Below are 27,774 nucleotides of genomic sequence, written 5' to 3' on the forward strand. Positions count from 1 at the left end.
CACAAATGTTGTTTGCTTTTGGCAAGATCATTTGCTCCTTCTATTTATTCCCTCACCATAATTTGCTGCTACAGATCTCCAAATCATTTCCTCGTGACATTGCCAGTGCTGTGACACACCAAATGAACTATTGTGAATTTAGCTAAGGAACACACAGAGGAGTGAATGAACTCAGAAAAGAAAAAGGCGGAAGACAATTTTAGAAAGTTTTCATTGAAGCAAGGAAGCTTCAATGGGAAGGACTCGAGCCTAGCAAATGGGATAACAAAGTGACAAGTTTCTGACTTCTTGGAAAGGTGGGTTTAGGTTTTAGATTTGCTTAGGGTGTTTCAGAGATGCAGCTGACTGCTATCTTCAAAGGCTTTGGCCAGAATTCCTGAGAAATACATCCCCTCCTTTGGAAGTCTGCTGTTCACTTCTACAGTCATGATGATCCTGCTTTTTTCTCGATGTGTTAGGAAGCAAAATAGCGATGTTTTGGACAGCTTCTGGAGAAGTATCATGGAGCTAAGGTGATGCTAAGGACCCCTGGATTTCCCAAAGCACCATTCATGAGACTGTCTTGCTAAAATTGGAAAGATTCTAGAAAATCGGACTGCTCTGTGGTATTTTCAGGAAGCAGCCTGAAGACTCATTTTCTGGGTAGACACATCCATCATTCAGAAAGTGATTGCTGTTCTCTTTGCTATCTGTTTGCAGGTTTGGAGGCAACCAGAAATTCCAGATCCCCCTCGTATCCTTTAAGGCACCCACTCCCCTTCAGTTCTCCTAGGAGAACGTGCTACAGAGACAGACGCTAACGTTGCATGCTGGCATTTAGACTATTGGCCAGAAGTATAACGAGAACTATCTTTTCTCATGCTATCCACAGTCTTCTGGTTTCACTCTTGGGTAGAAACCGTAAGTGAGGTAATAAGTATATAAATTTTACAGAACCTCTGCAAAAAGCTCCATTTGGGTTTGGATTTTTTTTCCCCACAAGAAAGGGTGGGAATAGTTTTCTTACTGTATTAAGCTAGTAACATTAACATTTTTTAGATATCTAGTGAATGTGCCCTACTCACACAGTAAGGGTTAAGCTGATTGCCAGATTTAGAGTCCTGAGGGAACTTTTTCCAGGTTAGATCGGTGAGATACGTTTGTTTATTTGCTGTCCTGTGTAGTATGGACATGGTCTGCTTCCTGGGATCACTGAAAGTTTTACCTAACAAATTCCATGCTGTCTCAAGGGTCTAGGACACTAGTGATGACTTGCCACTTTCTTCTTTTGATGAGAGTTGTGTCTTTTTTTTTTTTCTTTAACTACAAATCTTAAGGTGCTAAAGGTGGCTCATGTGATGCCTGTCTCTGTGGCTCAGGGAGCCTGTTGATTCAGCAGAGGACATTTCTGAACTGAATATTTAATAAACGAGTTGCCTCTGATTCTGAGGGACTAGACTTGATGATCCAAATGACTGCTTCTGTCCAATGTTTCAAACCTATTTGATGAACATGTAGTGTAACTATACGCTATAGAGATTCCAATAATCTAGACATAAAATAGCATGGTTTTCTATGACTAGTACGTGCAGACACAGAATTTGTATTCATAAGGATTACATGTTTTCCTAAACATATCTCTTCACATTGCCAGCGGAGACATTAGCGGTAAGTCCTTATCAATGGAATTTCCTATTTTGTCTAACATGGGATGAAGCACCATAGGACCAGGCCAATTTCCGCACTGCTGCTGACTGCAGTGCAAAATGAAAAGTTACACAGAATTCAGTAACTGCGTTCTGGCTCCCGACAAATTGCATTTTTTAATCATAAAGAATTCTGAAAAAGTAACAACAACTGCTTGAACTGCTGGAGTTGCTCATTTAAACTCATGCGTGTAAAACAAATAACCATGATACATAGAAAAGTGGCTTGGTGGCAACTCGTACATTAAGGAAAATGGAATTGCTATTCACTAGCTGTCAAAAGGGAAGCCACTCCCACCAAAAGTGGAAGGCTTAGTGGAGGAATTAACAGATATATTCAGATTCAATATATTAGGACAGCAGACATTATTGTTGGATAATGTGGTGACAAATGAAGGCAAAACTGTTCCGAGCCAACAAAAGGCTTCTAAACTTTGAGCTTCTAAACTATTTGCATCTGTTTCAATAAACTTTTTGTTCCGGTTGGTTCCCATGGGTTTTTTTTTTCCCTCACCTTGCACAAATTTCACCTTGAATTTCCATTCTAAATGGAGAGAGACAGGAGCATAAAAACTCATCTGAAATAAATTGGTTTGGGGTTTTTTCCATTATAATCATGACACCTTTCCTGGCCCTAAAAGGAATGAATTTGTTGGCTCAGGTGTTTTCAGAGGCATAAAAAACTCTTGTGGCAATAAACTTGGACAGCACTATACCAAAGCCACTTGTTAAGTACATTCTGTTTTAGATGTAGCCAGCATATATACACTACCATTCACACAGCCTTTTCAGAGGTGAATCAAAATCCAGTTTGAGCCCTTACTGCTCATTTGAGGATCAAAGCAGTATTAAAGAAGGCATTAACACTGTTAGGTCCCGGGATAGGGCTGTGCTTCAGAGACTTAGTTCCAACAAACGCACACTAAGTTTTAGGGGCATATCTACATGCGAGCTGACAGGGCTCTGTGCTGCTTTTTCAGCAAGAGATGAGTCTCTTGAGTCACTGGATTAGGGGAACAGCCATCAGGAATGAGAACTGCAGGCAAAGCCCCTCAAAAGCAATAGAAAGATTCCCTCCTACATTAACTCCAATGAGCTTGGGATCAGACCCAGGAGCAGAGTGTACTCCTTGCAGGAATAAAGTAAGGAAAACAAGATGGGCAGCAGTGACGTGCAGAAGAAAGAAAAGTCTAGACAGGATGTTCTTAGGAACTGGTGGTTTCTGTACGATGGAAGGAGCCAGTGCATAAGGTAATAGGTCTGTGTGAAAAAAAACCTTTTTGTGGGTATAAAGCTGAGAAGAACAAAAGCCTTGCACCAAACATTTACATCTGCACCATGTAACTAAAACTTCATCAGAATAAAACTAGAACTGTGCCAATGACACATAACAGTATCATTAATTGAGCTGTGAATCCCAAGCCAAAAATATTTTGATTTTCAGGAGCAAGGCCACTTGTGAAGTATTTAAGCAACAGTGAAAACTGTAAGCAATAGAAATTCTCACATATACTGCTGGGCTAACAGTTTGATAAAAAACGGGTGTCCTATGTCACGCCCAGTTTTTTCTGTTAGCTTCGAAAATGAGCTCAGTGCTGAGGCAGTTGTAAAAAATGAGGATTTATACGGCTTTCTGGAGCGGTTGAAAGATCTTTGGGATAGCCAACAGCCCCACAGTCTGGTGTTATTCATGTACTGCACCAGAGTTGAGTTTTTCAGTTTCCTGCTTTCAAGTTGTGGGGCTTTTGTTGGTTGGTTCATTTTTAGGTTAGAGTACCACTGTGAAAATCTTTAAAAAATATAAGCTTGCTGTCAATTAGAGATGTTGACAGAGATGTCGGTTAGTCTACACTTCAGAAATACAAATAATAAATGAAGAAATTAGTGCAATATACAGAAATACTATATAGCAAACACAAGCCAATGTATTTCCTACAAAATGGACCAGCTGCAGATAAAGTTACTTTAAGTTCAGCCAAGTATTCAAAAGTAACCATCCTGTCAGATCACCACTGAGGAAATTATTAGTCCTATTCTTAGAGATTCCTTTTTGGATATGCATGGATAGTGCGAGGGACACTCCGAATGTGTATTGAAATGTAGGCTGAGAGGTGATCAAAAACATTTGCAAGCAAACATATCACACTAAACTGCTAAACCCTTGGTGGTCAACGATAAAGTTATGTCAGTCAGAAGGTAATGTTTCACCAGAGAACGTTCAAGCTCACAACTACGCCTAGGATCTCTCTTTTTCTGTCCATTTTCCTTACCTACGTAAAAATGTCACAGAACTGTAGGGGAGGCTCAGTACATCTGTTTCCATTACAAATAACTCCAAGGCAGGAGTTTCACCATGCTAGCTAGGAGAAGGGCTAAAACAGATAAAAACAGATAGATGAGGTGGGAAGTGGTGGCACTACATTCTATCACAACAATGGATGTTTTAAAGATATGTACACAAATCCACTGGAAAATTATTAAATTACTGCATTCTGAAGATTTATACGCAAGATTATGAAATGATGTTGCAATTCAAAATAACACAATTATCCATCAATTTTTACCAAAAAAAAAATATATAGTAATCTAATGACTGACTTTAGATTAATCTAATCTAAAAATTGTAAGGGGAGTTTCCACAGCACAATGCATCACATGTTAGCAAAGGTGGCTCACTGAAACTACTGTATCTAAAGCCCCACAACTGTCATAAATCCATGTGCTCTGAGTCCTGCAGGTGTTCAGAAACCATAGGAACTGCTTAAAGGGAGCTTATTACAGGTCCAACGCATAAAGCAGCCGTAAATTGTAGGTGGAATAGTTCATATACGTTATGTTACAATGACATTTAACAAAACAGAGTTTGAGGCTTACCTTTAATTAGGGTATTTGGGAGGTGAAGAGGAGCCAGTTGCCTTATGTGCCCTGAGGTCTCATGTAACCCTTTCTTATACTGGAGATATTTGATTTTCTAAATGAGAAGCTACTTTTCCATTAGCAGAAAATTCTTCTAAAGAAGGAGAAAATACAATTTTGCTTATATATAATTCATAGGTGGGGAAGTTGTATCAAATCAAAGAGGTACTTTTTTCTTCCTGAGGAACATGCTACCAAACAAACTACAAGAGATTTGTGTGAGAAGGAATAAGCTATGATTTACTTTGGGTATTCGTCTGGGGATGGGAAGGTACTTAATGTTCAAAGGCAGCTGCAAATCTTTTTGCTGCATCAATCATTGGCTGTTGTTCTAGTATAACTTCTGTTCTTGTGAAAAGTGATACAATGCTAGATCTGCTCCAGAGCCTTGAAAAATTCAATGTAGCTGCAAAGCAGGAACAGCAATGCGAACTTCCTGGTGAAATTCACACCAACAGATCAGAAGAAACTGCAATCAGTATAAGGCCACCTGCAAACAACACCCCTCAACACCTTACCTTGCTCTCCTTTGTACTTCTCCCTCTATCTCTACATTGGCATAGTCAATTCTACAAATTTTAGGACAAAAAAAAAAAAAAGCCTCATTTATTTCTGCCAACTGGGTGCTGTTTTCTAGGTGAAAGAGGGAAAAAGATATCGGGGACGTACAGTTGAAGCAGCAACCTCGACAGCACAGTGATGCTGAAACAAACGTTTAAGACGTAAGAAGATGGGACCCACTTAAATAGGATAGTTTTAGAGAACGAGACAAAAAAAGTAAATGGAGGCCTACTGGAATGAGTGGGAGCTGCTTAGCACCATGCTTGTTTCCGTGACTTTTATGAATGGGAATATCTGAGTGTTCAGTCAAGGTATTTCCTACTGAAGTGCCAGTATACGTAGTTATCCACCAATTTGACGTTTGACAACTTGCTGATATCAGGAGGCTTTCACCTGTGTTTTGAACAACTCAGGGAGGAAAGAGTGGAATTACTATCTGTGGTGTGTGAGCTCTCACTTAAAATTCCCCTGGTAATAGAGGACATAAAGGTAGCAAATGTGGCACCTGGATCTTAGGGGAGATCCAGATAACTAGAGACCAGGAAGCCAAATCAAGAAAAACTATACTAACATACGGAAAAGCCAGCAAGGCCTCTGTAGAGAACGTGTACCTCAGACACATACTGAAATTATTAGAGGGTGTCAACAAGAAGTATGTCGACAAGGGAGAGCCAAGTTCATACTGTTGACTTAAGATTTCCAAAAGTTCTTCACAGCTGAGGGAAGTCCCCCAGCGTACGCATCTTCAGGCCTGTACTATTCAACATATTCATAAATGGTCAGAAAAAGAGGATAAATAGCAAAGTGAAAAGGCTTGCTGAGAGCACTACGTTATTCAGGAAAATCATCATTAGGGTGAATTACGAAGAACTGCTGAAAGACCCTATGATACACTGGATGATAAAATGGCAGCTGAAATTCAGTGTACATTAACACAAGAAGGCAGAAACTGTCCTGTCTTCACACAGACAGTGATAACTTCTGAACTGACTATTACCAGTTAGGAATGAGATCTAAGGATAATGATGGGATAACTCTGTGCAAACACCAGTTCCAAGCTCAGAAGCCATCAATAAAATCAAACAGTAGGGGCTATTAGGAAAGCAGCAGAAAACGAAACAGAAAGTGCTGTTGTGCCACTGTACCTTTGATGCACTGCATAATATCTGCAGGTCTGGCCCTTAATGAAAAGACTATATTAGAAAGTGAAGGAGGACAAATATGGTCCAAGCTATGGAATAACTTCCATACAAAGGATGGCTAAAATAGATCCAAACTCTTCAGACTGGAAAGAGACAATGAAGGGAGATAAGTAGCTATAGAACCATGAAAAGAATCAAGAGAACAAATAGGAAACAATCCTAATAAAATTAGGGCATTTCTTCTGGTTCAGGAAATCAAATTAATGGACACTGGAAGGGTGGGAGGAAGTCAGGTACCTCTACAGCCTCTCACTCTCTTCTAGGCGTCTGTAGACGGCCTTTGTTGAAGGTAGGTTACAGACCTACATGGACCTCTAACTGACCTGTTATAGCTCTTCTTGTGCTGAATGTACTTGTTCAGCTTCTCCTTTCATCACTCCCTTCCCGATCTAACAGGGGAAGCAGGAAATAGGAAGAGACAAGGGGAAGGCAGCCAATTGAGCAAGGGCACAACAGAACTCACTGGTGAAGGAAGTACACACTGCTTTTGTTCAACGCCAAACACTGGCAACTTTAACAGCTCCCACGCCTGCTGCTGGCAGCCCAACAAAGAGAATGGTATTTTCTGGGTTTTTTTTTTTTTTTTCATGATTTAAAGCATGCCTCTGAATGAATGTGATGCAGCACTAGCAGTGCCAACATGACCCTAAGAGGAAGGCACTTAAAATGCCCAAAAGATGGTCCCCACGCTAAAGAGTCTATGAGCACCCAGAGGGTGATCACGGTAGCTGGCCGTGCTCTGGTGACGTGGCTGTAGCGCAAGAAGCATTGCCAATGGATGCATGCCCACGACTGAGTTTTTGAGATATCCCAAGGAAAGGAGTATGGGAATTCATTTCATTCTTCAATACCCTTCCTTATATGCCATCAGAAAAGCACCCAGCTCAGAAACCTTAACGGAGAATTGGATTTTCCGGTGCCTAACGACGGCTGAAAGCACCCTGCAACGTAACCTCCTGTAACGGGAGGTGAGGAAGGAGTCCCGGCTACCGTCTCTCCTTTCCCGCTTACATTTACAAAAGACGTGAGAGCTTGCAGCTCCTTCTACCAAATGCGGCTACACCTAGGCAGCCTCTCCCCGGAAAGAAAGACAACCAAAACGCCAGGAGGAGGCAGGCCCAGGGGCCGGCCCGCAGCACCGAGGTTAATTAAAAACCTCGGCGGCAGGAGCCGGGGCCGGGCCCGCCCAGCGCGGCCCCTGGCGGCGGGGCGGCCCCAGGCGCCGCTTTCGGTTTCATTTCCTCGCCGCTGGCTGCGAGGGAGGCGCCCGGGTGGAGCTGCCCGGGGGCGCCCAGCCGAGCCGGGACGGGACGGGAGCTGCGGGTCGCGGCATGGCGCTGGAGGGGCAGCTGCTGCGGGTGCTGTGCTCCAGCGGCGGCTGCCTGGAGCAGGGCGAGCTGCAGCGGCGGCTGCCGGCTTGCCTCCGGCCGGAGCAGCTGGAGCTGGTGCTGCGGGACGCGCAGCGCTTCACGCTGGTGCGGCGGCCGGAGCCGCCGCGGGCCGACGAGCGAGGGGCGACAGCGGCGGCGGCGGCGGTGGTGGTGGTGGTGGCCACCAGCGGCGTGCGGCTGTGCCCGGAGCACGGCGCCGGCTGCGAGGGGCAGTGCGGGCGGCTGCACCTCTGCAAGTACCACCTGAAGGGCGTCTGCCGCAACCAGCGGGCCAGGTGAGGGGCCGGGCCGGGCCGGAGGGCAGTGAAGGAGCGAGGCGACCCCCCCACCCCCACTCCGCCCCGCCCCAGGGCGGAGGTGTCTCTCTGCTTCCCCGTTGTCTCCCGGCGGCTTCCCCGGGCCGTGGAGCGGCGGCCGTTAAACGGGCGCGCGGGGAAGAGGGGACGTTGGGGCGGGGGGCGGGAGTCCGGCGCCAGGTAGCGCCTCTTGGCGGCTCCCGGGACGGGGGAAGCGGCCTGTTGGGGTGCGACGGGGCCGTCCTCGGCGGGTTTGTCGCGCCTCTTCGGACGTGGAGCGAGCCTTCAGCAAACACCTGCCTGCCCTTCCGCTGCTGGCGCTGAGGGTGTTTTAAATGAATGCCTTTTTTTTTTGTTTTTTTCCCTTTTCTCCTTCCCCCTAGGGGGAGAGATATCGGAGGTTGTTTTACCGACTCTTGCTTCGGTTGCAACACTTCCTTCCTTGCTCGCCGCCCAGCTCGTATCGCTTCCCTTGCAGGGCATCCGTTAGGCCCAGAGCTCGGCCTAGCCCCGCGGCGAAGACCGAGCGCGGCCGAGGGGTCGCAGCACTTCATACAGCGCTGAGTTTCGGAGCTGAGTTTGCCGCGTGGGTCGGGGTCGGTGGCAGCGTTTTGGCTTTTTGGTGGTGCTTCTCCTGTGTCGTTTTGCCGGGAGCTGCCGGTCAAAAGCGCCAATGTTGCCAGACTATGCTAATGCCGTAATGACTGTAAATTAGAAATAAAATGGTAATTATCCACAGACTAATTATGTAAGCTGCTAGGCAAATCACATAATTGCTTGATGAGGACGCACTATAGCCAGTTTCGGAAAAAAATCTGATTTGGTGTGCTGTTTAGTGCAATACAGATGGGATAGCAAAATTGTGCCGATCTATTACGTTAATTTTACGTTTGGCTGTCTTGTAGGAAGGAATGCAAGTTTGTTCACAACTTTCACTCGGAGCACAATCTCTATGTGCTAAAACAGTATGGACTTGAGAATTTAAACAGTGATGAACTCCGCCAGCTGCTTCTTCAAAATGACCCTTCGCTCCTACCAGAGGTAAGCAATACTGCAGCAATTTCTTATCTCTGTACTTCTGTGAGCATCACTAAGTGGAAGAGGCTGGATATTAGCTGGAGATACGTACACAGTGTTGACAAACGCTGTGCTGAGAAATGTTCATGGTCATAGGCTGTGAGCTGACAGACTTTGTTTTTGCTTAGTCTCACTTCTGTGAACAGTTTAATTGAACAGAATGAGTGAAGTACAACAGTACTTGCAGAAGAAAACTGTAAGTTTGAACCCTCTTCCCTTCATAGTCTTTGTATGTGGGCATTGGCCTGCGTTACCCTTGCCTCTCCAGTCTTGTTTTCCAGTCAGAGTTTTGCAGATTGTAGTACTGTGAAGGGATAGAGCTCTACCGTGAATTGATAGGCGTTGAGTTTATTGTCACTGGAAGTGGACATATCTTTGTGTTAGGCAATAGAAATGTTTCTTCTGTCCGTGGTTCACTCGGAAATCTTCAAGAAACTACATGCATTGGTTGGCAGCTTTTCAATCTTCTGAAGGCATTCTGGTGTATATATAGTATGGCATGTACTGGTATTTTGTAGATCATTCTCTACCGATATTAGTATTTGATAATTATAATATACATCTTCAGTTGAGAGTAAACCATTTAGATTTTCAAAAGAAAGGACGAATCAGTTCAGGTTGGAACAATCCAGATCTAAAACTTTAAATCTGTATCCTCTCTTCTCTCACTACCAAATTAAGGTCAAAAAATTCACCTTTCCAAAACTAGAAAGGCAGGGAGTTTAGAGTAGTATGCCACAATAGAATCCACTGTCCTGCATTTATGTGATCTAGGATAAAATCCCAGTTGCTTGAGAATGTTTGTAAGATAGTTGTTTCTTGTCTGATGAAATATCTTTCTAAACGTCAGTGGGGAAAAGGAAAAACCTATCAAGTAATCATTTGGAAAAGAAGAAACATGCACAAGTCTTTTAAATGCAAATGTGAAATTGCAACTGTAAAAATGTAAAATCTCTTAAATTAAAGCAGTCTATTTTGAGTACATTATACTTCAATCTTTAAATTCTTTTTTTTTCCCTACCAAGGTCTGCTTGCATTATAACAAAGGTGATGGACCTTATGGATCTTGTACCTATAAAAAGATCTGCACCAAACTGCATATTTGCCAGTACTTCTTGCAGGGACAATGCAGATTTGGCAGCAGCTGCAAGCGATCCCATGACTTCTTAAATTCGGAATGTTATGAGAAACTGGAGAGACAGGGAATGAGCTCAGACGTTATTGAGAAACTACCCTCCACTTACAGGAACATGTATGACATAAAAAATGGCACCACGAACGTGTACGACACAAAAGATGGCAAGTCTTCACCATGCAAAGGTAAATCGCATCATCTTTTGAAAACATCAGAGGAGGAGTTAGGATAGTGAACTTAACATTTAGACACGTTTATGTTAACTGTGGCATTAACACGGCTGTCAAAACAAAAAAGAAAACTGAACTTGCTACCTTGCACCCAAGTCATTGACAGAGGTTGTGTCTCAAAAACTCAGGTGAAATCAATTCCAAGGCATTATGGGTGCCTGAGGAGTAAAGTGCTTGGTGTTTATAAAAATCTTAAAGCTTGGGTTAGAAGAGCATAACAGGACCAGAAAATAGAGACTTCATGTTTTCACCAAGAAAAATCACAGAAGAGGAGTAGAGAACTGTTTAAGAACAGAGGTGGCGTTTATTTGTGTGTTTGTAAACTACTCCTTTCTCCCTTTTATTTTTTTAATCTAGCTGTTGTCTAGCACAAAAAATCACAGCGAGCAGAATCCTAGTTACTTCTCAAAAATGTATTGCTATTTTGCTCGTTCTTGTCTTTTGAAGTTCCTTATAGTTGTCAGTCAAGTATAATTTAGCAGGGAAAAGGATAAGAGTGGAAAATCCAAGTGTGTGTGTGCGTGTATTTGTCTTTGCTGTTCTCCTAGCAATTCCATCTTACCTTCTGTTTCTGGAAATGCGTTTTGATTTACAGAAATACCAGATTTCGAAACTCTGAATTTTATAGATGTCAATATGAGCAGCTATGTGGAATGCACAGATAATTCCAGTCTGTCTAGAAATGCAAAGGCATTGGATTCCCTTCTTATTTTGTGGTGATAGCTACAAACTGAATCTGAGGAATTTAGCACTTGTGTGAAAATCATTCAGAAAGGCATAGGACTTATGTGTGTATAAGATTATCAAAGACTTCAGTGTCTTTCCTGAGCTGAACTCAGTTACATAGTTACAAACCCTGTTTCTAGGCCCTAGCCATAGATGCCCATGTAGGAGGGCTTGTTGAAACAATGCGTATTAACAAGGCTTGTAATTCCCCCTCTAGAGAGAAAACGCAGCTCTAGTCAAGAGTCCTCAACTACGAATGATGACAAATTGGAACAGATCTGTTTATATCATCTATACAAAAGTTGTAGCTTTAAAGGTAGGTTGTGATCATAGCAAGTCTACTTTATTTTCCTTTTCTTAGAAAAAGAAAACAATAGATGCTTTTCACAGAAAGTGGAAATTTCAGAGCTTACACTTCTCTTGAGGGCTGCAGAGAAAGTGTTTGACCTACTTGGCTTACTTAACAAAGGAGCTGTTCTGACTTCTTCTAAAAGGTGTGATATTGGCCTGTGTTGGAGATTGTCTGCTCCAGCTGGGTTCACGTAAGGGACTGCTGAACGATAGGATTCCTATTTCCACATGACTAGAGACGACACTGTGAACTCTGCATTGTCCCTTGTTTCTTCTAGCACTCTTCCATTCTATCTGTCTGAGCTCTGTCTCCCTTTAATCATGTTCTGACTGGTCCAGGGAAAATGCTGCTGTGCCAACTTACTTCTTGGGGTGTCCTTTTCTCATCCTTTTCCTTCTTGATGTTCTTGACCTGTAATACCTCTCTGGAGTACTGCGTATCTTGTTGTATGAACTGTGTGGTGCAGCCTTCTTGACTTTTCCTGTTGTGTTGCCTGTTGCTCTCCAGTGAAAACTAGCGTTCTGCCTATTTGTGCTGATTTGATCTTCACTCCTGTCAGTTCAGGAGCTCTGCACTGCTACTTTGAGTGATTCCTGAGTGACCCCCGCAATACCTGGGCTGCTGTTGGCACTACTGTTGTTACTTTTGAGGCCTGGACCCTTAAGCCTGCTAGCTCATTTGGAGACTTCATTTGCTGTCCTAAAACTGAACCCTGCTTTTTTCAGTAATACCACTTGGGGAGCTAAATGATTAAGCAAAGAAATTTTACTTGAGTCTACACTATTCCTTTTATGAAATACTAGCCTTGTATGAGCTTGTGATCCTTGATCCATTGCAAATTTTCTGTCTTCTAAATCAAAAATACCAAAAAAAAAAAAAAACAGTCCTTCACAACTGTTTTTGTGATAGCAGGACTTGCCATCAGTTTTGATGCACAAAGAGAATCTAGTAGGTAAAGAAACTGAACCTCTCCCTAAGCTCAGAAAATCTAAACTACTGCTTGTAATGATTTCATAGGTGAGCACTTTCCATAACCATGCATTTGATGCTTTTTACCAGCTAGATGTTTATCCCAGAAATGCTGTGGTTTTTTTTTTTCCCCTCATAGACTGAAAAAATAATATCTCTCTTACTTTCTCCTACTTTTATAGACAAGTGTATCAGAGTTCATTTTCACTTGCCATACAGATGGCAGATCTCTGATGGTAATACCTGGAAAGACTTGAAGAATATGGAAGAAATAGAAGAAGCATATTGTGATCCCAGCAAAACCAGGTATAAACTATTATAAGTCTTAATAATGTTCGGAGTTTGCCCTCTGGACATGCAATATTGGGCCAGGCTCTTGGCTGCTGTAAATTACTGTGCCTCTATTTCAGTCATTACGTATGTAGCTTCATTTGATATTCCTTGACCTCGCTTTGCTTATCTACTCTTGCTGTGGGTCTGATCCTCTGTGATTTATTTGTACCTGGGGTCCATATTGGACCCTCTGGATTACGTTATGGGGCTGATCTGTTCACTCCTAATGTTGCTCTGAAAAACAGTGCAAATAATTCCTTCTGCTGCTACCATAGAAAATCTGAATCCTCACTAAGGATGACTGGAAAATTTCAGATGGATGATGATTTTTATCACAGGTACTTGTGAGAATCTGTCTTTGGTTAGAACTGTACACAATTTGTCCCCATCATTAGAAGTCCCCTTCTCCTTCACCTTTGATATGGAGGATGTGAAGGTAGCATGGGATTTTTTTTTTTTCCCCCTCTATTCTCCCCTTCCAATTCATGCTGCAGAACTGATAGAATACCTTATGTACCTGAAGAGAGAGAACTTTTGGGTGCAGAGAACCATTGAGAAGATGGGAATACCTTTAAGGGGTCTGGAACTGGTCGTGTAGCACAGACTGTATTGGAGGGGACTTGTACCTCCAATATGCTGTGTCTCATGCCAGAGAATTTCCCTAGTCCTCTTCTACCAGTTGGAATGTGAGGGTGGTTGAGGTGTCTGGCATCAGCGATTGACAGGCTGAAAGGCAGACAGAAGTGCTATTCTTAAAAGTAACAAGAGGTTTTTAAAAGCTACAAAGCTTTTGGGATAGTTCTTTTTAAGAATTTGTTCAACTCATTGTGTTTCCATTAGTTGTGTATGTGCAGCAAGCACTAAAAACTGCAAAACCAAAATGAGGCAGGTTTTGCACCATTTTAATTTATGTTATGTTAGAAGCTGTTAAGCATGCTTAAGTTACAACAGTGCTCTGTTCAGGATATAGTTAGTTAATGAAAAGAAGTGTGTGTAAATTTTCTACTATCTCTGTTAAAATTTATGGAATTAGGTAAGATTAAGTTGATACTAATTACTGCACATGGAACCAAAGTGAGACATAATAATGTAAGACAAAATACGTACAAATAGAAGGGACTCAGAACTGGGATGGTTGTGAAAAGGTGTGGGTTTTTTGGTTTTGTTTGTTTTGGTTGTTTTTTGTTTTGTTTTACAGATTTAGCAGTGGTGTTGTTGAAAGTGGCTCTGTCTTGCCCTGCATTTGTTTTCGGAATATGTGCTGTGGGTTTGCAAAGGTTAGACGTCTTTCTACAGCCTCCTCTGTGACCAAACCTCCTCACTTCATTCTAACAACAGAATGGATGTGGTACTGGAAAGATGAATATGGTCTGTGGCGGGAGTATGGAAAAAAGGTAAGCATGGAGAAATGAGAAGTCCCTCAACTCAGTGTGTTATAACTGCAGAATCTTCTAAAAACTGCACAGTACTTGTTTATATGCTCCCCTCCTTTGTCACCTCCTCCCTCCCATACATACTGTACAGATGAACTTTAGAGGCTTAATGAGATTTTTTTTTTTTTTCCCTGTGAATTTTACTGGCTCAGATAGGAGAGTTCTCACTGGTGAGTCACGATCATTACTGACAGTTCTTCAGTGAGTCATGTCAAACAGGATCACATGAATACTTTGTTTTCTCTTTCCTGCTCCTAACTAAAACTTCCTTTCTGAGGTTCTCATAGCACGTTCACCAACTAGACCTTAGCAGAAAAGGCACAGAGTACATGTTCTGTAATGCTGCGTTCACTGCATGGACTCTGCAGCATAAGTTTAGGCTTCATAAAACTCCTTGCTTTGTCTTAGGGACAGTTTCCTCAGTTCTCATCCACTCAATAGATGGCCTTTGTATCAGAGCCGCTGTCGCACACAAAGGCTGATACAGACTACAGTTACAGATGGTTGTTAGTTTCTAAATTTGCTGGTATATAACAGACCAGGAAAGTCTCTCTTTTCTGGCTTTGGCCTGACAGGATGACGATCATGCAGCTGCCACTGTCTCCAGTGATGATTTGGAGAAAGCTTATATAGCCAAAGGTTCTCCAAAGCTGAACTTTAAAGCTGGAAAACATGAATATGAACTCAATTTTGGAGGTATGTTGCATTTGCTTTGTTTTTTCGTTTTGTTTCTCTCCCTTTCCATACTCCCTCCCCCCACCCAGGGCCCAGTCAGTCTTTGGTAGTTTTAAACTGTATTACTACAGGAGATGCAAGAGAAAAATTGAACTGTGGTCTGAGGTGCTTACAGAGATCGAGTTCCTGTCAAAGTTCACAGGGTAAGAGCTGTTCACCCAAGGAAGGTGGCATACCTATTCCTCCAAAGCTTTCAGCTTCTAAAAGACTTGGCAAGCCAGCTACTGCTCTGATTTAATCACTAGCTAGCAGGAAAATGAATTTTTAGGCAAACTGTGGGGTCTGGACAATCAAGATCATACATTGAATCATGTTGCAAGATTTCTATAGCTATTTTCTTTGCATAGCTCTGCCTACCTGGAAAGACTGAGGAAATACCTTCATATTTTGACACAGTCAAGGTGTCTTTCCCTAGAGTTTAGGATGTTTAAACCATTCATTAAGGGTGTGTAACTGTCCTCTCTAGCACTGCTGCCTTTTCAGGTATCCTCTTTGGAGATCATGAGTGACGGTGACTAGGAATCAACCTACCTAGGTTGTCATTTCAGTGTAGCCCAACTCTCTATTACTGTCTCATTCTACATAGAAAATCTGAGTATAAAGGGCATGTGATATGTTGTTTATAATTCAATTGAAAGCAATGCTGGAACCTTCTCTACAGGCTGGGGAAACTTATTGGGCTTAGAAGAGAAAATTACGTCGTAAATGAATCTTTTTAGGCAAAAATACACAAGGTAGACTTCTTCCAAAACTCACTCTCTAGGCTTGGTGATACCAAGAGCTCTGCTCCTGTGTATTTATCTCTGAAGATTAGGCCTCATTTTACTAGCTGCTACTGACTCAATTGTTAGTATGAGGTGGCAATAGCTACAGAGGATCCATGATCCACAGCATGATGCCTTTAAAATTGAGGTTGCTATAATATGTTTTGGTTGCCGGTCAATAAAAATGAATGTCCTGTGATGGCTCTTAGGTTGTGTTTATAGGGCTTGCAGTCTACAGATAAATGCAAGAAGACCCTAACTTGATAATGCACACTGAGAAACGGGTGCAATCTGTGGAGCCAAAGTAGACATTTATTTTACAGTTCTTGGTTGAGGGTGGCTCATGGAACAATGAAGGGACAATTTCCATAGCTACCAGCATCCGTTATTCTTTATGAAGTTAAGCATAAAATTGAAACTGGAATCCTCAGGGATCCACACTGAGGACTCTGGGTTCCACATCCTGCTCAGATGGATGCAGCTCAGGCTTCCCTGTGTGTAGCAAGAGGAAACGGCTGGTGCCCTTTTTCCAGCAGTTTTGGCAAAACAACCTACTGGCAAATTTCCCTGCAGTGTGAAAGCTTTCTAAAACATCTTGCTAACTGACCTCTGTTTTTTCTTTCTATCCACCCCACCCCCTAGCCATGATTCAAAAAAACCTTCGATACAAAACAGAGAGAGAGGTTTGCAGAAGACCTAAATTTGTCTCCCAGTCAGAGGTGGAAAAGGCAAGAAAGAGGTAAATTGCAGCTGTGCGTTTTGTGGTGATGGAGCTAATGCATTGTGAATGCATGGACTCAGTGTCTTGCAAAAAGGATGTTACTAAGGTGAAAACGCGTTAAGACAATTAGAAAAGAAATTGAGAGGGGAGAGGATGTGCCTTTCCTGCAACAATGTCTAGTCAAAGCAGTGCTGCAGAATGGCAAACAGTCCTGAAGTAGTTTAGGAGCATGGAGGGTGAAGGAAGCTTGGGCTTAAGCTACAGAAAGTTTGGAAGCATGGAAGATAATTTAACATATCACAGAATCACAGAATGGTTTAGGTTGGAAGGGACCTCTGGAGATCATCTAGTCCAACCTCCCTGCTCAAGCAGGGTCCTCTAGAGCATATTGCCCAGGATCACATCCAGACGGGTTTTGAATATCTCCAGCGAAGGAGACTCCACCACCTCTCTGGGCAACCTGTTCCAATGCTCAGTCACCCTCACAGGAAAGAAGTTTTTTCTCAGCTTCAGATGGAACTTCCTGTGGTTCAGTTTCTGCCCGTTGCCTCTTGTCCTGTTGCTGGGCACCACGGAGAAGAGGCTGGCCTCATCCTCTTGACACTCCCCCTTCAGATACTTGTACACGTTGATGAGATCCCCTCTCAATCTTCTCTTCTCCAGGCTGAACAGGCCCAGCTCTTGCAGTCTTTCTTCCTAGGAGAGGTGCTCCAGCCCTCTAATCATCTTGGTAGCCCTGTAGCATTGTAACATGTAGCATTGTTACAAGGAGCTGCTATATGTTACTAGAGCAACTGATACAGATGGAAGCAGTAGCATTTTTACCCCTTTTTACATCTGAGAGTAATAATTTTTCAAAGTACAAATTTAGAAACAATTGTTTTGAGAATGACTAGACAATCTGGGAGGAGAGAAGTAGTTGCTATAGGTGCAGCAAAAGGTGAATGTCTTTAAGGGGAAAAGTTTTATAATAAATTGCACGTAACAGCCAACTTTTTTATGCATTCTCTTGCAGCACATAATGTTTAAACAACACAGAAAATAGCAACTAAAAGCAATGACTACAATTAGGGTGGAAGTAGGGAGGAAGGATGTCTCTGTCCTGTTTCTGACATACTCCTACAATAGTGATGCATTTCTATATACTTAGTCCAACTGTAGCAGGGCTTTTATGTAGACATTTGACTTTCTGCTAAAGTCAAGAGAACTAATTTCATGATTAATTTCAGTGTATAACTAAATTTTTTGCTCATGTGGTATCTCACTTCTTGCCATAAGTCTTGACCTAATGATTTTGAACAAATATTTTCATGTACTGAACTGAAGGACAACTTTGAGATGTTTCTGAATACATCCAGTAGTCTGTAGTCTCCCTAAACTTAGCAAAAATGTTTTCCATTGTATTTACATAAAATTTAAGGATTGCGGTTTTGCTTTGTTTAAATTACCTATTTGTAATGTCTTGTAATGCACAGGGGCTTCAAACTTTCAGAAGAAGAAAGTACCAGCATGCCAGCTCACTGGGACAAATCTGCCCTGCCTGAGCTGGGATTCAAGGTTTGGTGCTTTTTGGTTTTGTTTTGTTTTTTTGTTTTTTGTTTTCTCTCTATCTCTTCTCATGTGTAATTTCTTTGCATCACAGGTTCAGTGATTTTTGTGCCTTTGTAGGTGACCGTTTCTTATGTAACATAATGCAGAGATACTGGTGAATTTGAGCCTGACACCACACTTGGCAAATCTAGACGTGAAACTGCAACCAAATTTAAACAAATGATGGCATTGTAACCTTGGCGGCATTGGCTTTCACTGCTAGGTGTTTATCCCAGTCCTTGACAGACTTAGCTGTAGCTTATGCTGTATTTGCAGGACTGCTACTGGCACCCAAGATGCCTAGCTTTAAAGTACAACCTCTTCTGAAGCATCAGAGAGAAATCATGCCTCTTAAATTGCAGGGTAGTCAGTCCCTGAGCTATGTGTAAGCAAACTCTAATATGTCTGTGGAGCATTGCTGAAATCGGCAGAGTTCTGGTTGGGATCAGGATGTTAGCAGTAACTCCAGAGGCGTGAGCTTGGCTTGTTTACCTGAGTAATACACACCCAGCTATATCTGCATGGTTTAACTTTGCTGGCCTGCCTCAACTAACGTTGCTATCGATTGTAGTTACTCTGCCTACAGAAGAGATGTTCTTGTATGAAGCTTGAAAATAACTAACCTGAAAAACTTAGAGTGTAAGTTCTCAAGAAATTCTCAATAAAAAAATCGGGAAGGATAATGTTGACGTTCTTTGTGCTTCTAGGGGAAGCATGCAACTAGAAAACTTTGCTTGCTTTCAGGACTGTCTTGTAAGGAATTATCTTCTGCAGTATGTCCCTGCCCTTCCCTAAAATGGTTGGTTTGATCAAATAAATCTCAGCTTATTTCAAAACATGTCAGGCAGTGCAGTTCAAATGTTTGCTGGCCGTAGGGAGCATGAACTATAAAGATTTTAAGAGCTTGGGTAAAGAGGTACTCTTTGATTTGCTGGAACATAAATTCTTCTTCTTCTTTTTTTTTTTTTAACTGATTTTTGTCTATGTATTTAGATACTGTTCCAGAGATGCATGCAAATGCATCTTCCCCCCCCCCCCCCCCCCCCCCCAGTAAACAGTAGAAGAAGCTGGCTGTGCAAAACCATCCAGCTCCTTTAATATCTTGTGGAAGAGCAACCTGGGTGCCTTAGCTACCAGGAGTTATGTTCCCTAGCTAAGAGCTAACACTCAAGAGAGTGGGGACCTGTAATCTGCTCCTTTCCAAGAGTATTTTTCCTGCTTATATCTCTGCTTGACAGAAAAAATTGCGAAGGTCTGAATAGTATGCAAGATAGGGTGGTTTTGTTATGACTGGGTAAAAGATGAGTGGCTTTTTTATCTTCTCCCTTACAGCTGATTGAGCTTGATAGTTCTTCTGATGAATACAAGAAAGTCCAGGTAGACTTTCAGCGCACAATGCCCAAAACAGTCATTCAAAGGATTTGCAGAGTTCAGAACCCATCTCTCTGGGAATTGTATCAGTGGTACGTATAAAATCCTGCTCTGGTATGCGTTCATGAACTTTGTTTCCACAATTATCTGTATGCTAAACATAGTCACACAGATTCCTGAAATGCAGCTGTATTTCAGAATCTGCTTCCTCTCTGCCTCTGAAATACCTAGCCAGGATCAACACATGGGTAAAGAGGTACTGGCTAAAACAGCACTCAGTCCTAAGACAGAAAGCTTAGAATATCAGGCAAGCTCTGTGGGAGAAATCCTTGCTCCTTAGCAAATGGCTCTGACCTCTGTCAGGCTTGTGTCCAGGACAGCTGCCTTTCACTGAAGCCATGAAGCTGGGAATCGGTCACATCTGGCACAAACGCTGGCAGTAGCTGGTCAAAAATGAACAGCCCTCAAAACTAACTGAAAGAAAATCTCAGTATGAATTCCTGTGTTTAAAGAAAAATTAATAGTAAGCTTTTGCTCCCCTGCCCCCAGGCAGTGAAGGGAACAAAACATTTTTACTATTAAATAGCTGGAGACATTTGTATATAATGAAAGCATGTACAGGCCTACCTGGACAGCAAGGTGCCCTGTATGCACAAAGTTTAGGCCTTAATGAAAGAATTTCTAGAACGTACTCTTTGGGTAAAACTGCCTCTGAGTGCTAGTGGTATCACTGGAACTTTTCTGGATACAGCCACTGTGGAACTACAGTGATAGTTCTTTTCACTGCAGGCAAAAGGAGCAAATGCAGAAGATCAATGGTGGAAAAGCTGTAGATGAGAGATTTTTATTTCATGGGACCAGTAAAAAACACATTGAAGCCATCTGCCAGCAGAACTTTGACTGGAGGATCTGTGGCCTTCACGGGACAGTCTATGGCAAAGGTTGTTTTTGCAGCTCTTTCATTAACCTTAGACTTACTAAAAATTCTCACTAGCTACTGCAGAGGTATAAAGCTGGAAAGAAGGCATGCAGTCATGGGGTTTATCTGTACAATGATTTGGACAGCATATCTGCCTTTGGCAGTGTTCATTTGGAGCTAGGGCATACTTATGGCCTTGGCCTCTGTGCTCCGTTCCTTGCAAGAAAAGACGAGCTTATGAGAGGCCAATTCTAGGGAGCGTTTCTCCTAGAATCCAGACATAGTTCTGTTCCAGTTTCTCCCAGCTCCCATAGAAGGAAATGATGGCATTGTTTTATTTTTTTTTGATACCCTGTTTAAAGTTTTTTTTTTTTTTTGGTCTTGTTAGTAAAGTACATTCCTTCTACTTCCCTATGTACAGGAAAGGATGAACATACCGAATAGAATAGACATGAGACTGACTGATTGACTCTCCACCCATCCAACTGAATACCTTGTAACTCGCTGAAGCGTCCTAATGGACATTAGTAGCCTCTCTCAGGAGAGGAAGTTGGGTGATACTGAGGTGGGTGGAAGCCTGGGGTCAGGAGGTAATCTTTCGGTTATCAGGAGGCTATCAAATGATAACATTTGAAACATTACCTTTATGGCTTTTTAACCTGGGTACTGTGAAAAATGAAAGTGCAGTAATACCTAATGGTAATCTTCACCAAGAAGGATGTACAGCACAACTGAAGGTTATGTAAAGACTGTTCATGAATTGCTTTATGGCTCTTGGTAATGAATTTGATTTTTCCACTGTATCCCTTCCTTGCCTACAATATAGGCTCTTTGTCAACTTTGTCATGATGTCTCCTCTACAGGAAGCTATTTTGCAAGAGATGCATCTTATTCTGATAACTACTGCAGGGAAGACTCGCACATCAAGACCATGTTTCTGGCACGGGTGTTGGTAGGAGAGTTCACTCTTGGTAGATCTTCTTATGTTCGTCCTCCGTTGAAGGACAACCAGAACAGCTTCTACGACAGTTGTGTGAATAGCCCTTCAAACCCTTCAATTTTTGTCATTTTTGAGAAGCAGCAGATTTATCCAGAGTACCTCATAGAATACGTTGACAAGGCATTGGCAAAAATGCTATGGCAGCACAAGCAGTCATTACATTTATCTAGTAAAATTTTTTTTTAGTGTTGGCTTAACTGAAAAGAGTGAGTTTTAGAAGAAGCATGCTAGGTAGATGAGTGGATGTTCAGACACTTATTCTCTAGCCTTTCTGTGCAATAGTAAACTGGGGGTAAAAAGACACAAAAGGTGTTTTTAGACTTCTTAAAATGCTGTGTCTGTCTTATTCTTTAGGAGAGATAATGTTTCCCCATGCTACTGGAGCTCTGAGGCTTTTATATATTTACTAGATTACTTTGTTGATATTGTAACATGAAGATTCACTATGACTGCTAAGATTGTCTTTTTAGTATAAAGTTATAATTGTTTCAGGATGGATCTTAACATTTAATGATCGTTCAGAGGCTGTCACCTTCTACATATTTATATTTTAACTCAAAATTTCATAAAAACCTTTTTTAATAATTGGTGTCTACAGTAACTGTAGACAATACAGGCAATTGCAAATGAGACTGTACAATCTCTTTCTCTGTACTTAACTCATTGCATAGATTCTTAGCAACACTGTGATCTGTCTTTACTTATTTTTCAGCAACAGAGCCTCAAAAAATTAAACCTTATTTGTTGAAAAGGACCAGAGACTTACTTTCACTTGTTCATTTTCTCTTTTAAAATGAGTTCTGAAGCCATGAAAGCAGAGCAAGGATTGCTTTGTGCTGTTGTGTTCAAACAGTAGATTTACTCAACCATGTAAATGCTCTACTTTACTTTAGGTCTGTGAAAACACAAGTTTTTTTTGTGACTTTCACTGTGCCTACAAACAAGCGTAGTGTGCTTTTTGGGGGCTGGTGGTGAGAAGAAGAGGCAAGTCACTCTGTCATTTAAAGAACATCATGCTTAACAGTGAAAAGTAGTGCTTGCACTTCTTGATTAGCAATGACCTATTTCCAGGCAGTAACATTATTGTTCTCATAGAGTGAATGTTTGTCTTAATGTCATTAGATGTACTGCCAGTACCCCTTTGGTTGCAGGAGACACATTGGTTACCTGTGTAATCAAGGTGTCTTGGGACTTCCTTGCAGAGAAAAACTGTTTAACTGGGAATGCATCCCTGCATTTATCACTGCTTTAACACTTACCACAAAAGTGGTAAGATATAAGGTAAGAATACTCTGTGTAGGCCAAAAAGCTCATTTCCACCGTGTTCTAAAAGCACATATTTTTAACTCACCTGAATGCTAACTGACTGACAGGTCTACGCTAACTAACTTTTTATTGCATCAGCACTGTGAACCATGAGCTTAGCCACGAGTAGCTGAAAGGCTGAACAATTTTTCTTTTCTTTTTTTCTTTTCTTTTTTTTTAAACAAACTGTAAAAGTAGCAGCATAATACCTAAATTAAATACTCCTATTCATGTTTATACCTAGTAAAGCACAGCACATACATAGAATATAGTCAACTTACTTTTCCTGTTCTTGAAAGATTAATTGTAGTAGAACACTCCCAATAAATCTCATGTCAGCAAACTATTTTAATATATTCGTAGAAAAGGACAACATTACGTGTAAAAGGCTGAACTACTACAGAGTAAGAATTTCTGTTTTGGCAGAAACTCTACATGTTTATCTGTATGTTATGGGAAATGAGAATTCTGATAGCATACCTTTATTTCTTTGAACATACCAACCCTTGAGCTAAAAACTGAATTAAAGTCAGTTTAATACTTCTTATTACAGTTTTTTGCTACGTTATCATATTTTCTGCTTTTGAAACTGGAGTGGCATCTTTCTTTTGTGTGGCAAATAAACAGGTGTTTAAAGTACTAATATTTCTAATATTTTTGTAACTTTTTCCCCTCATCTCTAAATATGAAAAGGACCCTAGTACACTACATTTCTGAGTCCTTGGAAACTTTCTTTGAGGTGCTGTTATTAAATAGTGGAACTCATATACAGCTGTTTGGATTACATTCAGAAATAAACAGATTAAAGGGCTGTTTGTATTGAGCCTAAACTTTAGATTAAAATTTGATATTGAGCCCTTTTTTTTCCTCCCCCCCCCCTTAGTGATAAGGATACCTCTTGACTATTTAAGACAAAAGAAACTCAGCATGAGCAGCGTAATAATATCTTTCTCTTTTCTATACCATGTGGGGGGGGGGGAGATGATAAGCTTTGAATCTTATGCTTCCTTTTTTAATAACCAGTCCATCTCTGTTGAGACAGAGGACAAGCCAAGCACATGAGCTATGCCAGTAGTGCATCCTGGAGCACAGTAGTTTTTGACTACTTAATGGCATTTACCTGTAATCAGGCTTGTCCTATTCTGCCTAGGTTTTTATAAGCTGTGGTTGTCAAAGTCCTACCTATAAGTAAGTGGATAGTAGCAAACAAGTGTCAGTACATTGCCTAGTTCTGATACCATCAGCCTGGAAGAAGTAGGGAGGCGGTGGGGAAGAGGAACTTAGGTGGGTCACACATACCAGCTACATAGTGTGCTCAGTGCTCTTTGGCTTGGAAAGGACTTATACCCACGTTTGCTTGTTCAAAATCATTGCTTAGAGCTGCCTTTGAGCTGAAGGAGAGGTGAGAGTTACAGACATGCTGCTTACTTGGATTTCTTCTTTGAGAACAAAATCCAGGAGGGATGACAGGTAAAGGACCAGGCATTATAGCTGCTTACCCATTCTACCAGTGGACAGGCTCCACAGGCCATGTTCAGCTGGCTCCTAATGGCTCCCTTGCATGCACTTACTGTTTCAGGCCTGGTTACAGATCCATCTCCACTTGCAAAGACTATCATCAATCGAGGAAATCCTGCTACCTCCCTCAACACAGCCATAGCACTCAGCAGTGCAGGGAGCAAACCTCTCGGAGACTGATCAACATTTACAAACTGAAGAATGAGAGCAGGGCCAATGTGAAGGAAGCAGTGAAATAATGAGCTTGTAAGTCAGCTTTAGATCCTTTTAGTGTATTTACTACTATAAGTGCACAGAAGAGTCTGATATTAGTCAAAGCTATGTCTAAGGCTGAAATATCCTTTAACAAAGGGAAAGGATAAGTAAGTCGGTCATTTCATAAAATATCATATACAGAGGAAATTCTGCAGTTTAATGCCAGGTAAGAATAGATCAAATTTGCCACCAAGCATAGTAATTTCTAACACTCAACTCCATTTTCTCAGGAATACTATTTATAAAGTACAAAACTGTAAAGGTTTTCTATCTCAGCAGTCTCATTAAAAATACCATTTTATACTGACAGCTTTCAGTAATCATTGCAAATTCCCAGAAGATGTTTTTAATAGAAGCTTTCCTTTATCAAACAGCCTTCATATCATCTGTCAGAGAATGACTAGGACCCCTTTGTAAAACAGATATGTCTAATCTTAAAACAAACCCACAGCTCAGCAATGCAAGACAACACACTTACTTACTGTTTCTGGGGAGAGAAATTATTTTAAACCAGCTTCCTTGTTCCTCCCTGGAATCAGCTGCTATTCTTTAAATCAGGCATGCGGTACCTGAAATGCTACTGGTACTCAAGGATATAACATTATGGTTTTGTGTTACTGTTTATTCCAGTGAAGTCAATACAGCATTTAAAATAACAGTGCTCTGTTCGGTCATGGAAATGTGAGTTGTTCAACTGCTCTACACGTTAGTGGCATTGTCTTGGATAAATATGAGGATACAAAGAGCATTCAGATAAGCTGTAGAATAGCTCATACAAAAGTATTTGAAAGAAGGACACAAGTTGTGTTTTTTTTTTTTTTTTTTTTTTAGATTGAAGTATTTGTTCACAGAGACCTGCTAATTCAAATAAGGAAGTACTGCAGTAAAAAATTTTGAGGGGACAAACAAGCCTTTGACAGCTGACTTCATACCGTGAAGTGAAAGAAAAGAATAAGCAACTAATGCTACCTGCTTATATCGGGTAGGTGGGAAGTGTTCAGGCAAGGACCATCCAACTTTACTGTGGTGTATGTACAAGCAGTATAGTAAATCAGCTGTCAGTACAGTATTTTCAAGAGGGGAAAATGATGGAGAATGTGTGTGCAGAAATTAGGATATATACAGTATGTTGCTTTTCACATAACAATCATTCCATCTGTAATTCATGTAAGTAAGTGGTGTGTCTGTAATAGGGCACTTCTGTTTAGCATTTCAAAGATGCTCAGTGGAAGCAGGAACAGTTCCATGACTGCCAGGTTAGTACTTCACTACTACTACTACCTGTACCGTTCTGGTTTAAAAAAAAAAGATCCCGTGAAAGTAAAAACCAAAATCTTCCAGAAGCAAGACAGTGATTTGGTCAGTGTTAAGGCGGTGTGTGGGAAGAAGGCAGCAAAAGGTGCTTGCTAGAGAGAAACTACAGCCAGGCATCAGTGACCAGATGGCTCCTTCCAGATCTCCTTGCAATGAAGCTGATCAGTCCATATCTTTCCACGGATGCAGGTCTCTGTGCGTACCACCAAGAGAGATGCGGTATCTAAGGAAACCTCTAGCAGAGCATGTCACCAGGCCGAAGTTCAGCACTCACAAAGAACAGAAAGGCACTTCCTTATGCTTATGTTTCCAGAAGAATTTTTGCTTTTTATAAAAACTAAAGAAACTGAGACCATCGCTTCTTGTGGTTCTGTTTTACAGCCGACCAGTTTGCAGTGCCTGCTAAAGGAAGATTTTTTTCACGTCACTGTGTGACGTGCCACTGTTGAGCAGTGATTGAAGGCCTTCACAGAGGAGTAGGGAGGAACATGGAGACTGTGATGAGTAAAAAATGTACTGCTGCTTTGGCTGTGAAGGTGCAGGCAGACAATCATACAGCCTGAATGGATCCACCTCGCTGCTGCAGCTGACAATTGAGCAAGCTCCTTCCCCACTGGGTTGAGGAAGCATGCGTCTGTGATATGCCCTGCTCCAGTGTCACTTAAGGAATCAACAAAGCTGCTGGGATCGATGCTCCTAGCTCCCACGCGCTCATCAGTGCCATTAATGCATGCAGCCCTCTTAATTTCCTCGAGCCAATACACCAGGCAAGGATGGTGCCAGCTGCAATGCTTGGAAAGGAAACGCCTCAAAGCACAGAAGAAGATTTTGTAGCAACATCTTCTGATCACCTTTACATTTCTCCCAGTCCTCCTGCTCCCTTTCAATTCCTATCATCTTCTTTTCCTTTTCAACAGCAGTTCAGTAACAAGCAAAATAGCTGCCACCCCATTTCTTTGGTCTGGGTTACTGGTAAACAGGGGAATGCATTGTTCTTCTTCAGTCATGTCAATGTAACAAGACAAGTGCAAATTGTTAATCTAGGCGTATTTCAAGGCACTTCAAAAGCATGAGGAAGTGCAGCTCTCTCCAGTTCAAAGACATAGGGAGAGAGGGTAAGTATGGCACAGGACACTCAGCTTTAATTTTTAGCAGAGTTCAGGAATGAAACCCAGTGCCCTGGATTCCAGGTCTTCTGCTCTAACTGCAGTGCCTCTTGGACTTTTGTCTAGAGGAGGGATTATAGGTGCATCAGCAGGATGTGTCAGACAATGAATTGTAATTAAAACCGATCATAATTCTACTGTACAAGTAACACCTGCTCCATTCATTGAACTGGAGCTTGCAGAAAGCATTCTCAAAGACGAGTGCAAGGAAGTGTGATCTAGAAAACTAGGTGAAAAGTGGGATACTCCTTTGCAGATATCATTCACAGCAATTCAAAAACCACCAAAAGACTTCGAAGCCCACATCCCATTTACAACAGTGACTTGAGGCCCTGCAGTCCCACAGGAGGTCAGTGAGACAGCACCTACTGACTGTCAATGGGACAGAGGCTCCTACCTGTCTTTGGGGTTTTGGAAAACATTACACCCAGTGAGTCACTGACAGAAGGCTCTCCTCCTGGGAAGTTTCAGAAAGCACATTTTCTTTTAGCGAGATTCTAGCTGAATGTAGACGCCATTTTTTGGTCCAAGGGTAGCTTTTGATTTCAGCTGCAAAGGAATCTGAAAGGGGAAAAAAAAAAAAAAAGTAACATCTTATGTACAGTTGTATGTACTAGTTTATGTGTGTGTAACAGCCCCCCCCTCCCCCCCCCGAACAGACAGACATTTTTGCTGGGGGACCAATTCATACAAGGCTTATTGTGGAAGCTGTAAAGTACTCATTTTACAGTCAGCTATGGTAGTATGGTAGTAAAATGTTAAATGGAATTTACAGCCAGAGGCTGGGGCAGTGGTTGCCCAGGTATATTA

The 27,774-nt window shown here is 41.8% G+C and overlaps 3 protein-coding genes across 13 annotated transcripts in view; 1 reads left to right on the forward strand and 2 right to left on the reverse strand.

Annotated features, from left to right (window-relative positions):
• The window catches only part of SPIC (Spi-C transcription factor), a 33,110-nt gene extending 25,488 nt beyond the window's left edge, over positions 1 to 7,622 (reverse strand). The window contains exons 1-2 of one of the 3 annotated variants that reach the window (XM_068944795.1): positions 6,602 to 7,622; positions 4,560 to 4,695 (exon numbers count right to left, since the gene is read on the reverse strand). The gene's annotated coding sequence lies outside the window, so the exon portion shown is untranslated. The remainder of the gene's footprint in view (positions 1 to 4,559; positions 4,696 to 6,601) is intronic. The other 2 variants (XM_068944817.1, XM_068944804.1) reach the window with 2 other exon arrangements.
• A 7-nt stretch (positions 7,623 to 7,629) lies between these two features.
• Positions 7,630 to 26,150, forward strand: LOC104147398 (protein mono-ADP-ribosyltransferase PARP12). Of its 3 annotated transcripts, XM_068944721.1 has the most exons (16): positions 7,649 to 8,030; positions 8,957 to 9,092; positions 10,154 to 10,448; positions 11,437 to 11,535; positions 12,723 to 12,846; positions 13,149 to 13,211; positions 14,072 to 14,267; positions 14,882 to 15,002; positions 16,448 to 16,544; positions 18,002 to 18,083; positions 19,449 to 19,579; positions 20,277 to 20,428; positions 21,270 to 24,181; positions 24,291 to 24,475; positions 25,316 to 25,466; positions 25,988 to 26,150. In XM_068944721.1, exons 1-13 carry the CDS (start codon positions 7,696 to 7,698, stop codon positions 21,590 to 21,592), a joined length of 2,154 nt encoding a protein of 717 aa, XP_068800822.1. In that variant the 5' UTR covers positions 7,649 to 7,695; the 3' UTR covers positions 21,593 to 24,181; positions 24,291 to 24,475; positions 25,316 to 25,466; positions 25,988 to 26,150. The 3 variants fall into 3 exon arrangements, with proteins under 3 accessions (XP_068800830.1, XP_068800822.1, XP_068800812.1); XM_068944711.1 differs by having other exon boundaries at positions 25,316 to 26,150; XM_068944729.1 differs by lacking the exon at positions 13,149 to 13,211 and having other exon boundaries at positions 7,630 to 8,030; positions 25,316 to 26,150.
• TBXAS1 (thromboxane A synthase 1) overlaps positions 24,486 to 27,774 on the reverse strand; it is a 242,680-nt gene continuing 239,391 nt past the window's right edge. For all 7 annotated transcript variants that reach the window (XM_068944738.1, XM_068944757.1, XM_068944767.1 and 4 more), the window contains one exon: positions 24,486 to 27,525. In XM_068944738.1, the coding sequence (XP_068800839.1) occupies positions 27,451 to 27,525 (75 nt within the window). In that variant the 3' untranslated portion in view covers positions 24,486 to 27,450. The remainder of the gene's footprint in view (positions 27,526 to 27,774) is intronic.

Source organism: Struthio camelus, chromosome 1 (assembly GCF_040807025.1).
Source record: "Struthio camelus isolate bStrCam1 chromosome 1, bStrCam1.hap1, whole genome shotgun sequence".
NCBI classification, from domain to species: domain Eukaryota; kingdom Metazoa; phylum Chordata; class Aves; order Struthioniformes; family Struthionidae; genus Struthio; species Struthio camelus.

Excerpts from the sequence above, each read along its gene's own strand:
- LOC104147398 (XM_068944711.1), top strand. The coding sequence starts at position 7,696 with ATGGCGCTGGAGGGGCAGCTGCTGCGGGTGCTGTGCTCCAGCGGCGGC. Across the intron at positions 19,580-20,276 it reads CTCTGGGAATTGTATCAGTG|GCAAAAGGAGCAAATGCAGA; the intron begins GTACGTATAAAA and ends TTTTCACTGCAG. Across the intron at positions 20,429-21,269 it reads CGGGACAGTCTATGGCAAAG|GAAGCTATTTTGCAAGAGAT; the intron begins GTTGTTTTTGCA and ends TCTCCTCTACAG.